General features: G+C 39.9%; 2 protein-coding genes across 3 annotated transcripts in view; one reads left to right on the forward strand and one right to left on the reverse strand.

The window, feature by feature from the left end:
• The window catches only part of st6gal2a (ST6 beta-galactosamide alpha-2,6-sialyltranferase 2a), a 52,661-nt gene extending 44,087 nt beyond the window's left edge, over positions 1 to 8,574 (forward strand). For both annotated transcript variants that reach the window (XM_067603879.1, XM_067603880.1), the window contains exon 7: positions 4,700 to 8,574. In XM_067603879.1, coding sequence (XP_067459980.1) covers positions 4,700 to 4,947 — 248 coding nt within the window. In that variant the 3' untranslated portion in view covers positions 4,948 to 8,574. The remainder of the gene's footprint in view (positions 1 to 4,699) is intronic.
• tmtops2b (teleost multiple tissue opsin 2b) overlaps positions 475 to 13,610 on the reverse strand; it is a 30,245-nt gene continuing 17,109 nt past the window's right edge. The window contains exons 2-4 of the mRNA XM_067603881.1: positions 13,199 to 13,524; positions 8,634 to 8,867; positions 475 to 2,595 (exon numbers count right to left, since the gene is read on the reverse strand). Coding sequence (XP_067459982.1) covers positions 2,380 to 2,595; positions 8,634 to 8,867; positions 13,199 to 13,524 — 776 coding nt within the window. The 3' untranslated portion in view covers positions 475 to 2,379. The remainder of the gene's footprint in view (positions 2,596 to 8,633; positions 8,868 to 13,198; positions 13,525 to 13,610) is intronic.

A 13,610-nucleotide genomic window follows, 5' to 3' on the forward strand; every position in this document is an offset into this window, starting at 1 on the left:
ATCAGAGCCTCCCGTCATTTTTAGAAAATTGCCTTTTTCTCAGAGTCGTGGAGTTCATTGTGTTTTCATGCCGCCCTCACAAGAACCTCAAGTCTCTTGAAATACAGCAAGACAAAGATTCTCTTCCACAGCGATGATATTTATTAGAACAATGAAATACATACCTGTCCCTTAAATTCACTTGGGGGTTGGTGAGACTTAAATTAGCTTCCAGAAGAAGCTGAAGTCAGATTGTCAGAATACACATTTGGCCTCCCCGCAGTGAGGACAGCCGCCGCTGCTTCTGAGTGATGCAGCCGCCTGTTGAGAGCAAGTCTTGTCCCTATGAAATATGCTTGATATTTGCAAGATGTCGCCACTACTGTACGTTTGTCTCATTCCAAGAACGAGAGCCCTTTTTCTCTGGTCTTGCATGCTGTGGACAAAGGACAGAGAGGTTCTAAACAATATGTCGACTGCTGTGGAAAACCCGCACACACACGTTCAGGAAGCTTTTGCCAATTCCTCAACGTAGCTCTTGTATCACAGCCGTCTGCTCAGGAGCGGGATGGGTTCCCATCAGCCGTCAGCTTGGTGTCTTCTTGGCACGCCATTACTCTTTGGCTGGTCATACTGTATATGTTGTCTTCAAACATCATGGCTTTTATCCCACCTCAGACCAGTGTGGTAAAGTGGTCTCTCCCCTCCTGGCATGGGAAACTAAATGCAGGTGATATATAAGCCATTTGGCATCCCATATCCCCCTTCCTTGTGGTCGCCTTCCCTCAACCTGATACACTGAAATATACCTACTTTTTAATTGAATACAGGTGTAAATAATTGTCTCTCTCCATGACTTCTGATCAATTTTAATGTACAAAAAACATGCAACAGAATCATGCAATAATAACACAAAGTAACCATATCAAAAGAGGGAACAACACAAATACACATATAGAAATAAATAAAATAAATGCCAGAATGAGGTTGTAAATTCAATTTAGATTAAGTTCTTAGTCTGAGCACTTTTCGGATTGTGCAACATTTACAGTCATAGCAGATAAGAGGGTGAAGTAAGAGGAGGAAGCTAAATGAATACATCAATCCACTGAGGACACTGATAGAAGACGCACAAATCTATGATTGACTAGTCTTGGCATTTACAGCAGCGCAATGACAAACTCACAGCAACAGAGAATAGGCACTAGGTTTTTGTTTTGGTGGTGGGGGAAAAACACAATCTGGATTTCAAAAAGGAATTCAGCCAGCATAAAATGTATATTTGAAAGTCATTTTGATCATTAAATGCATAATTTTTTTATTGACAATGACTGGCTCCAAACAAGCTGTAATGTCATAAATCATGCTTGTAGGAAAACACCTTAAACTCAGACTTATGGTGAGCATTGAGAAACTGTCCACTTACAGCAGATGAGTGTGAGATCAGTCTTCTAGTGTCAAACTCTGCACATACATCATTCTGCACAGTGAAGCTCAAACATTCAAGTGAAGCAACAGTAAGTAAAACACATTTTTGAGAGGAGGAGGGACTTTAAACCTCAAAACATATTGTAGTTAATGTGCACCCGGACTTGTAAATTCTCGTTAAGAAACAAGTGTCGCGACCATAAATTCTCGAACCTTCATTGTCACCCTGATTCCAATGTGATAAAGACAAAATGTGCTTTGTAAATGATCAAATTGACAGGTAGGTTCCTTAAAACTAATGTACCTCATATAAACCACATAATATATGAAAGAAATACTGGACACATAGACTTATAAAACAAAGGTTAAATACACTATATGGCCAAAAGTAGGTTTGTGTCCATGTTAGTGAGGTCAGGGGCAGCTTTTCTTAATGCTACAGCATTCAATGATATTTTAGACAACAGTGTTCTTCGAACTTTGTTGCAACAGTTTGTGGAAGGACATTCCCTTCCCTCTTCCCTCTGGGAAGAATTGGACCTTATCACCTAACATCAGTGCTCGACATCACCAATGCTGTTGTGGGTGAATGGGAGCAAATCTCTGTAGCTTCCAAAACCTTCTGAGAAGAGTTGTCCGCTGTTACAGCAGCTTATTAATGCCTGTGGTTTTAAATTAAAATGTTTGTAGGTGTTTTGTCCACATACATTTGGCCATATTGTGAATTTAAAACACACTTCTACAGATGTTTTGCACATTTTTGTGTCTTGTACATGTAAAAAAACTTAAACTCTCGTGACACAAAATGAATCCTTTCTGTACAAACACAAGCTCACACGTAAAGTACATTTACTTTCTAAATGCTTTAGTCCTTATTCTTCTGTAATTCATGTTGTAAGTGTGGCCTTAAAGATGAGTTATTCTGCTTCATCATGACTTGTTTTCTGTCTGGTCATGTGGAGGATATTCGGCTCAGGTCGGGAGCTCAGGGGGGTTTGTGTGCTTGCTAGCCGGGGTGCTGCTGCACTGGTGGAGGGCGTCAGTGGAGAGCTGGGCGGTGCAAGCCACCGTGTTGCTGTAGACTCTGCGGTTAAGCTGGATTACTGTGGTCTTGGAGGGCATTGAGGTATTGCAGTTGTCCGCTGACCAGTGATCACAGTGAAACAGAATCAGGAAACACCTGTAGAACTGAGGAGGAGATGGACAGAAAGACATTGTAAATACATACCTGCTCAAAATGAGACAACTTTAGAGGTAGATTGACCTCGGATTCACACTTTCAGAGAGGCCGTTGGTACAGATATGTGTAGAGTTTGAAGAAGTCATGCTTTAGTGCACTTTCATGTTCTCACAGACAACTGGTACTGCCGCTCGGGAAGAGAAAATGGTCCCCTCGTAGCCTGTTGCACTGTTAGAGTAGGCAGCCTCTAACACTCTTAGTGGTTAGTTTGACCTTCGAGGTATTTTAACACATTAGTTGGGAAGTTCTGAGAGCTGCTCTCTAAAGAATAAATGCTTGTTCGGTGTTTCCTGAATATCACAAGGGAATGAGTCATGATGCCATTTTTTTTTCTTCACCTTATGCAAATTAAATTAATTTGCATCAGAATTAATTTGTAGCCCTTGAAGCAGGGCTTTTTCAACACTGCTTGCACTTAAATGGGACACATTGATGAAGATGAATGCAACAAATGAAGTAATTTAAAGGTGCCTTTTGTCATGTAGTTTTTATGCTATTTTGGACATTACTTTAGCACTATTTTGCTTATTCTAATGACTTATCTACATGTGAAAATGTGTAAAGCAGTCTAAAGTAAATGGAAATAAAACTGTGGAATAAATTACAGAAAAATGAAAATTACTTTAAAAAGCCTCATGATAGTGTGACGTGTTACTGGAAAAACATGTTTTCATTGCCATTTGATTTGTAGGATTGCGTTGTAAAAGCTAGCAAGATTTCTAGTATACATAGTTACTGATGAGAGTTTATTTTGAATTATTCATATTTTATATGTTAATGTGTTTTATAAGTTCTAGAAAGGAAAATTTGAAGAAAATTAGGTGGTCAAACTTCTGGATCTTATTAAGAAAACGTTGCAGTGCCAACTGGCTCACAAACAGAAGCACCATAGAGAGGGCTGTAACTAAGTAATTCAACACACGCCAACATGACCAGCTTAACACACTCCAGGAAGAATTTGGCTTGGTTATTTGTGAGTTATCATGCTGGAAAACAGCAGTGGAGAAGGAGGAGGTGTGAGCAGAAAAACAATTATCAGAGAGAAAATGATAAACAGAAATCAACAGCGAGGTACAAAGCAAGGTGGAATAAAAAACAACGAAAGGTAACAAAATGTTTGCGGAGGCTAACTGCTCTTTGTGATAGCAACATGTCACACGGTGTGAAAGGGACCATGCAGAGCCTGCTGAGGCAGGCAAACTGGCCGTCTTCATTTATTATGTATTCAGTTCTATTTTTTATCTTCATCTAAAGGAGGGTTTTGCTGAGCACGCATGCTCTTTTTCAGCACAACTTAACTTCACATTTACACTTTACTACCCATTGTAAGTGTAGTTAGTTAGGGTTATCCCTAACCCTTTACCTTCACCAAAGGTGCACATGTAGCAGGCTTTGAGGAAGACTGTCACACGTTTCCTGGTTAGATTTCCCCAACTGAGATTATCTATCCGTAAGGTAGGCTGTGTACATGGGTAGTAAGCTGAAAACATTTGTTTACTTTGCAAGACCATACAGTTACGGTCAAATTAATTAAATTACATGAAAAAAAATTGATCAGAAATCAATCATAGCCAATCCAGTATGTCAAGAATTGCCCAGAGCAGCTCAGATTTCATGAACTGATAATGAGACTGAATTGCCATATCTATCCTGCTGTTGTAATTCACAGTTGGAAGCTGCAGTAGCAATTGCGAACTGCATTTAAAGCAGCTACAATCAATACTTTTTATATTTAACAATGGATTACATGACTACTTGTGTGTGAACGGGGTGGCTATTAATGATGAACCAACAATGATCTGCAGAGCCTTTCAGCATCGTTTTACTCACTGTTGTGGTTTTACAGCCTGCAGCTGTAATTTTTTTTGGTTCAGCTCTCATCAGCGTTGTTCGCCTCTGTAACTATACTTGTCTTGGACTTAATGTTGTATTGATTTACTGATGTTTAAAGGCTCAATGGATTAGTTTGCAGTCAATGGGTTTTAAAGCAATTTTTAAAAAATATTATCACCTGATCTGGTCTCTCTCTCTCTCTCTCTGTTGCTATTGCAGGAATCCTCCTGATGATGGCGCTGTGCGAGCAGGTGCACGTGTACGAGTACATTCCCTCCATGAGGCAGACAGACCTGTGCCACTATCATGAGCGTTATTACGATGCTGCCTGTACACTGGGTGCCTACCATCCCCTTTTGTATGAGAAGAGTCTGATCCAGCGGATTAACACAGGTCCTGAGAGCGACCTCAGGAGGAAGGGACGGGTCACTCTACCAGGCTTCAACACCGTCAACTGTGACATCTGAGATATGAAACCTGATCCTCTGAGCCCAGACACACACATATACTCTGGCCTTTACTGGCTGACTAAGGGAGAGGTGCAATAAAGCCACTGGAGACAAGGAGGCTGGAGATTACAAGTTTCAAATTAGACCGGTGAAGAACATAAGCCATAGCCCTTCAGGGAGGGATCAACATGGAGGCCTCTGTAAGAACTTGTTTTCATCAAGATGTTTTACCTGACCAGAGACTGGCAGGAAGAGTCTCCAAGATGGGTCTGAAAAAAGACACGTCTCTCTGCTTTAGCTGAGCCACGTTAGCTGTGGAGCTGACTAGGGTAGCAACAGATCAATGTTTTTAGATAGACAAGTGAATTTTCAATAACTGGGTGTGTTTCAATGGTGTAAAATCTGTGTTTTTCAATAGTTTGGGCGGTTCTCCACTTAAAGGAAATGCCACTGTTTATAATGGTGGATATTTGTGACTTTTTTTTTCTTTACTGGTCCAAAGGGTTGTGAATAAGCAAAGAAGTCATCCACGCTGAATGTCATAAATGCAACACACAGTCATGAATATACACATGCGCTTTTACATGAAACACATGCAGAACACACAATGTAAAAGACAGTTTCAGTGTTTGACTGTCATATTTTACATCGCTCTGCAGCAGGTGTTCCTGTTTGACATTCCTCTGGTATCTCCTTGGGACATCAGAAGTTGTGTTTTGTGTTGTCATGAGGGGTTTTTTCACATTACTGATGTTGTTAAGCTCAATACGAAATTACTCTCCTGTGCATGCCACCTAAACAACCAGCAGGTTGTCACTTATTCACATGATTCCTCTTTCACTGTCAACAAGCCTGACTCTCAGTTTAATGCCCACAGGAAGGTTTTCTCTGGTTTTTGGATTCATCTCACTTACAGTGCAGTAATATGTTTTTTTTTGTTGTTTTTTTTTAGCTGAAGGAATAATTAAATCAAAGTAAACGGGGCCAAAATGGATATCCAGAACTAACCGGTGCTCAGAACAGCCGTAACCCTGTGCCTAGTGGTCAACTGAACACTTTCCTCGGGTTGCCTTGTGACAGTTGAGATACATGCAGTGCACACTGTGGCAGGACTGCAGTACCATGGAGTTTAATTGCCAAGAGAGAGGTGCGGAGCAGTTGATATTGCTGAAGTGATCTGTATCAGGGGATTCTCATCTCTGCCTCAGCAGCCACCAGCCCCTGTTTTCGACAGTCAGTTCACTCTTTATTGAATGTAATTTTACAACTGCGTTTGAAGGCCAAACCCCCCTCCGAGCTCACCACTGAAGTTTGCGTATGTGCAGCTCATTGCAGGGTTATTTCCTTTGTTTGAAGCTCATTTCCTACAACTATAAATGTCTCATATTTCCTGAATCCTCTAATATTGGTCTGCACCTGTCCACAGCTCAGAGTGGAGATGATTATAAAAGAGGAATGTGAACCAGTAATATCATCAGATTTGCTTCATCTCCGGCTAGGATGATTTTTTTTTTTTATCTTTACCGTGAATCAGTGCGGCTAGCTCAAGAGGTATTTGTTCAGTGTAGGGAGCGAGATTGTTTGTGTTCTTTGCTGCAGACATGCAGAAAAATCTTGCCTATAAGAGAGATTTTTATTGCAACATTGTGCTATTCTCTGAAACGTACGTGTGCAATTGGTGGTGGTTTGATAAAACATGTCACGGAAATGTTGCTTTGAGTAGTCCGATGTGCGCTGAGGAAGATGGCTCTGTAGTAATAGTAATAATACGTAGATGATTCTGGGGCTTAGCATAGCTTTCTATTGACTAGGACTGGGTATCATTCAGAATTTGTCAATGCCAGTACAAATACAAAACCTGAGCTCATGATGACAAAACAATACGCTTTAGAAAACCTTTTTTTCTACAGAAGTTTTTTTTTTTTTAAACTTCTATATTTGATTTCTTTTTAAAAAGTACCAAGCATCTGACCGAGTATTTGGTTGCAGTTTTTGATACTTGACAGTCGGGATGGGCTATATGGATAAAATCTTGTATCATGGTACTATATGTATATCATGATATACTCGATTTTCTAGAAATTCAATTGAGAAACTTTATATAGATGAAATAACCAGATGGGTTTTTGACTAATTCAATGAATTAAATACATTACAAACGTAGGTACTTCATCACATTGATGCAAAATGTCTATAGATTCAAAATTGGCATAAAGCAGTTCTTCTTATTGATTAACAGTATTTAAAACTAAGGCCTAATACAACAAGATATATTAGACTGGGAGAAATATCTGACGATTGACAAGTGGTCTCAAGGTGCACTACATATTGCCCAGCCCTACTCGACAGTTTCTGATACTCGATGTTGTGGACGCATTTCGCTCAGAATGTAACAAGTACTGAGGTTTGATACCCAGCCCCAGTTTGGGGTGGATTGTAAAAAGATTAAAAGATTTTTGGAACAAGGTTCCCAGTTAAGTCAACAACTGTTACAGAGAACTGTAACAACATTGTTTTTTTGTTTTTTTTTTAACAAATGATTTTTAAAGCTTAAAGAGATTCCGCGTTAATTTTGAATCATGCAGTTCCTTTTAGCTCTGCTGTAGGTTTTCGTTTCTCTGCCAAGATAAACGATCAAATGTTTTATTGCTTGTGATTGTAACACACTGAAGGTGCAAAACCCTGAATATATTGTACATGTATATTTCTAATAACTTTAATTACTTTCCAATGCACAGAGCATGCAAATCAGGATCAGGGCTAAGAGTCTTAAACTGTCTGTGCTGTACTGTGCTGCAAGTAGACACCATTGTCATTAATGTTGTGAGAGGCGATTGTGCTATAAGTTTTTTTTGTTTGTTTGTTTTTTTTTCCTTAAGTGGTGTCTTGCAGATTTTAATGCATGCTTGTGGACGGGGAAATCACATTCAGCTGCGGTGCAGCTATTAATAGTTAGTTTAGGGCACTTGATAAAGTGCAATGGCTTCTGGCATCGTCATCTTTGCATCTTATTATTGTGCCAAATTCCATTTTTAATTACGTCTTAGTGAGTGGGTTAAACGTGGGATGAGGACTCAGAGTAATAGTGGGACTTCTAAGGTGCTATTGTTTCTTTCTGAGATGCTTAAGGTAGAATTTAATAACATTTTTAATCCTGGTTAAGAAGACAATTTTACTGTCAGTATTTAAAAAAAGGACATTGCACACAAACTCGACAGTTTATATTTGACCAGTGGCGAAGTGGTGAGAAGAGAAAAAACTCTGTTCATAAAGTTTTGCCCTCACAGCCTCTTTCTGTCCACTCTTAACTCTTGAGGCCTATTTTTTACATATTGTTTTTATTCCGTGGGAAATGCTGCACCACACTGCCTCTGAAGGATTGTTAACATTTAAGTTTTATTTTCTACATCTCCCTCCTGCAGTATCCCTGAAAAGAGGATATGAGGAAAAAAAGAAGCATCCATGAGTGAACACAATAAGAGTGAAGGTCCTGTTTCACTCCCAACAGCCTTAGGGTGTTCCTCTTGACTTTGATTTGTCTTCTTATTACACTTGAATTGATATTTAAATAGACCATTTGTATGATTTCGGCTGTTGTAATTTGTCTTTTTTTACTGTGTAAATAAAGCTGTTGTACATGTCAAATTCTCCTTGACTTTGAATTTATGCAGCACCAAAGTATGACATGCATGTTGCTGACTCACTTGTTTGTTCATAAGTATATAGATGAGAGGGTTGATGACTGTGCTGCTCTTGGCCAGCAGTGAGGGCACCACACTGGCCACAGGACTGATGATATTGGGCGGGCCGAATGTTGCCATCATGGCCACGACACCGTATGGCATCCAGCACAAAAGGTAGCAAGCTGCTGTGGTCAGAACCATGAACAGTATGTGATACTCTCTCCTCCGGGCTGCAGTCTTGCGGATCTTACCCACCTGTGGATTAAAATCAGAGAGAGTTGGTGACACAAAAGTAAAAAGATCAAGCTGAGATGCCTTTTGATAGTTTAGATCCTGTTTAAGGTCCATCTCCACTCAAAAGAGGCTCTTTTAAAGCGTAACACTTTTGATTCATTTCCAACCTTCCAGGCAGCTGCTGGTTTCCTTCCATTTAAAATCAACCTTCAGAGTCTTAAAACTTGCAAACATGAAAAATAAATGCAATGCTTTACAAGCACTGAAGCTTGTTTGTGCACTCAAGGATGCTCTTACATGGGAGGCTGCTGCTGAGAGACACTGAATGACGAAGCAACACTGATAATTCAAATTCAAATGGGGAAAAAAAACATAATGAATGTAACGTCTGTCTTATAAATCATTTTTATCAGCGTCTGCTTTCAACTTCATTATCATGCAACAATAACAAAAGCGGCCATACACTATAGTCTTTGTGTCAATGTTTGAAAATGAACCGTTCCTCAGGTATGGAGGAAAATTAACGAGAAGACTGTGCAGATTATTTTTACCCAGCACTCCCAAAGATTGTATGGATGTGTGTGCACGTCCTGATGATTGCCTATACTTAAAGAAAATACTGTAATTTAAAGTCGATCTGGTTTCTAAGTAATTGAGTGGGGAAATGGAAAACCACAAGTACAATATATACAGTAATGTGAAAATGTTTCAGGCACTTTAGATGTTTAGATTCTTATCCATCATGCAATACCACCAAGGAAGCATCTGATTGGTCACTAATTTATTCTACAGCGTGACAACGACCTTAAACATACAGCCAGAGTCATAAAGAACTATCTTCAATGACGAGAAGAAAGAGGAGTCCTGCGACAGATGGTATCGCCCCCACAAAGCCCTGATCTCAACATCATCAATGACCTTCCTCCCTCCCTTTGTGCTTTGTGTGTATAGCCCGTCACGTTTAGTCTCCCATCAAGAACAAGACACACAAAGTGCTGAATAATTCCACCTGGCCCCAGGTTTCGTCAGCTATGTGAGCACAATATAAGCTACAACAATGAAGATATTAAGACTACATTTTGACAGGTGGACTCTCTGCGAGACAGAGGCCATTAATAAATAATGCAGGACCCACCTTGTACTTTAGTTGTGCAAATTTCCTTATAAAATTGTAATTAATCAAATTACAAAAAAAAAATAAAAATTGACAAGCAGTGAACGCCCCCTGGAGCAGCCTTTCGCAGCTGGTAATTCAGCCTTGTCACTGAGTGCAGGATTTCAATACAGCATGCCTATGCTATGCACACAGAATGACTACTAATAGGAAAATCTGCATATGAGTGTTTGCGTAAAAATGGTACAGCAGTTTAAAAAAAATCCCTTACACTAATTGCCAGTAAACACATATAACAAATGTACTTTCACTATTTGTCTCTTGAGTAATGTGTATCAGAGTCCATCTAACTGTATGGTAATCCTAATCCCATTAAAGGTATCCTAACATCCCTTCTTCACTCACAAATGGCTTTTCTTCACCCTCCTGCAACTCTTATGTTATTGGGGAAAATTAGAAGGAGTTGTAGAGTTTTCCCTGCTCGCTGCATGACATTCTCTAATGCTCTACATCACCCACTCAGCCCAGTAATATCTTTTAAGACCACCACACACTTACAGCATATTATCCAAAATTTTAATGACAACCAGGGTGTAAATTGGGCCAGAGCCAGCTTCCAGAAAGTTTTCCTGAATGCACAAGTGAATGAGATTGAGCCTTTACTCAACAAGAATTTTGAAGGACCACTTTCTGTTTCTGTAAATTGTGTGAACATACATTACCCACCAAAGGATAAGGCTTTATGGAGCTACATAATAATGACCCTCATGCTATAAATCACATATCTACTGTCAGTAGAGTGTTTTGATTTAAAGACACTGGAGCCATTTCCCTGATTCACGGCCTCTGTAAACATCACTGTTACGTGATGTCCACAGTCTCCTGCTCATTATTAATGTTTGGTAATATTTTCATCCTTTCTTTCCAAGTTCAAAAGAGAAGAATAGTAGAGGTGTGATGGCAGGATGAGCATAGAGGACACTAGTTTTCCACTACATCTTAGACTCTCAGCCAACCAAGTCCAGGAACCTCATGACCACCGATATACACCTGCCTTTTTAAATGGTAAAATGCAGCACTCATTAAAATAAGATGCACTTTGTAAGCAACCATGACAACACTGTCATTTAATCATAAAAACTGAAAAGAAACTAGACTTCTTACCGTGTCTTCTGAATTAAATGGTTTGAGTACTAAATAACAGTGGAGTCACAATTATTATAACTAAGTAATTGTTTCAAAGAGTGATTGAACGAAGCTAATGGAACTGAAATTAAACTGATTCAGCTAATGTGAGGCAATTATAAGTGAAGAGTACTTTGCGAAAGCTGCTTATTGATACCACAGAGTCATTCTGAACAGAGAATAAGATTTATTTAGGAAAGAGCCATCTGGCTCGGATGGAACAAGTCTGCTGATGACAGTAGGAGTGGGGAATGTGCTCCACTGGGGCATGACAGCAGTGTCAACACTTACTCCTCAATCTTAGAGGTTTTATTGGCTGTTTGAGTTCGTGTGCTGTACTACTAATCGTCTACTAATAATCTTTATTTGTATGGCACTTTAAAAACTGACTTCCGAAGTACTAAAAAAAAAAAAAAAACGTTGGATTAAAACGACTGAAGAAACAAGGAGATGTCTGAGTGGCTTAGGCTTTGTCACAGCAGCTGATCTTTCTGAGACGTAATGCTGTGATAATCCTCTGCCCTGCTAACCCCTCTGCTCTGAGAATAAATTTAAATCACTGCCAGTGTAAAGGATTGAATTTACTCAAGGAAAACAAATGTCTCTCCCTAAAACTCAAAAAACCTCCAAGCACCAATCGCTGCCATTAATACTTTAAACGTGTAGTCAAGCTGCATGATCTCGTATTGTCCCTGTAGATGGATCCGCTTACACTGTTAAGATAATTTTTTATTTTTTTTTGTTCAGTACAGTCCCTGAGTTATTTTGGGAAGTAATGCACATAGTACTCACTCATTTTATCTCATGTATTTGAAAGATATTTAGTTCCTCAGTTTGCCTCATGCCTCCTTTATCTGTAGCTGATAAGAGTATTGACCCTCTCTGCAGGGCATGTGTTCACTCATGGATGCTTGCATTGTGCAAAAGCAGTATCTGCAGGGTCCTAGCACGACTCTTTTCATTATTGCACTATAAAGCAGTCAGAAAAGACTACTGTTGATAGTTTTAGAGCAGCCACAGTAAACTACTTCCCTTATCCTGCTTCCCTAAAAACAACTTTAAGTAGCGAAAGCCTTTTTTTTCCAGACTGATTTTCATAATCCCAAGTGAAGTAGTAAGTAATTTCTTTTTCCTTTTATTGAAGTTAGACAATTGAGCAGATAAATGCAGATACTGAAGCCCACCAGCTTGTTTGTAAGCATGAACTAGTGTGAACATGGCCGCGCTGCATTCTCAAGTGGTACTAGTGACTTCTCTGTGATGGATATCTCCTTGATTTATGGACTGTCACCTAAACCTAATATCTACTGTTGACATATTCAGCCAGAAAACTCAACTCAATCAAACCTCATTGTAGCTGTGCTGAAAATTGCATTGATGTCACATCATTGCTTCATGTCATCTGTCAACCTCCCTCAGTTCTGCTAGTGATGTGTGTGAGATTTTGCTATGATTGAAAGAGAGCCACTCACTGAACATCCTGTCCAAGAGGTCCCTCTATGGATTGAACTTGGCTATATGGGACATGTGGATGGTAAGATGGCAAGAAAACCTTTCAAGATGTATCCCAGCTTTCAACAACAGCTAGCTGCCCACCCTGAAACAATTTATCAGGTGTGTTTTCAGCTGTGCAGTCAAACTGAATGGATGGGGGAACAAACCCTATATGTCTGGGTTACTAACTTCGATTTTGGGATATATCATCCTTTCTCACTGTGGGGCAAGAGACAAGCATGACATCCCTGGAGGGTGTTCATGCGTTCATTCATTTTTGATGCAGTTTCCGAGGATGTTTGGACCTTTTTTTCCACCTCAAAGATTGGACACTATTTTCAAACCATTGTAACTGAAATAAATTCAAGCTGACTGCAGCTGCTGTTCTTTGTGAATAAGCAAAACTACAAACTTATTTTAGCTACATCTCAAGCCTACAGGGTTTGTTTGTTTGTACTTAAAAGATAGATTTTTGGTGTAGGAGCAGTTTTTAGCATAAATTATTTACACACACACACACACACACACACACACACACACAAACACACTGTCTCTCTACCTGTTTGACAGCCCAAAGCAGCCTGCCATAGCAGTAGATCATCACCAGGACAGGTAGACCCAGGCAGAAAATGAAGAGGCAGATGATGTAGGCGTGCGACTGGGCCGTCCGAACCGTCCAGGACACAGAGCAGCTTGTTCCTGCCCCCTCTATGTCGTAGCTGCTCCACCCCAGCAGAGGAGGCACCGTCCAGAACAAGGAGTACAGCCAAGAGCCCCCAACGGCCATCAGGGGCTTACGGTAGTTTGGCCCACGCTTGTTGTACACAGTCAGAGTGCTGTAGCGGTCGTACGAGAGGATCACCAGAGAAATCAGTGACACAATACCTAAGAAAGGCAGAGGGGTGAGAATGGGCTGCTGTAAGTAAATGGCACATTAGAATACAATAGAATACACCTTTACTGTCAAGCAG

Source organism: Thunnus thynnus, chromosome 11, assembly GCF_963924715.1.
Source record: "Thunnus thynnus chromosome 11, fThuThy2.1, whole genome shotgun sequence".
Taxonomy (NCBI): domain Eukaryota; kingdom Metazoa; phylum Chordata; class Actinopteri; order Scombriformes; family Scombridae; genus Thunnus; species Thunnus thynnus.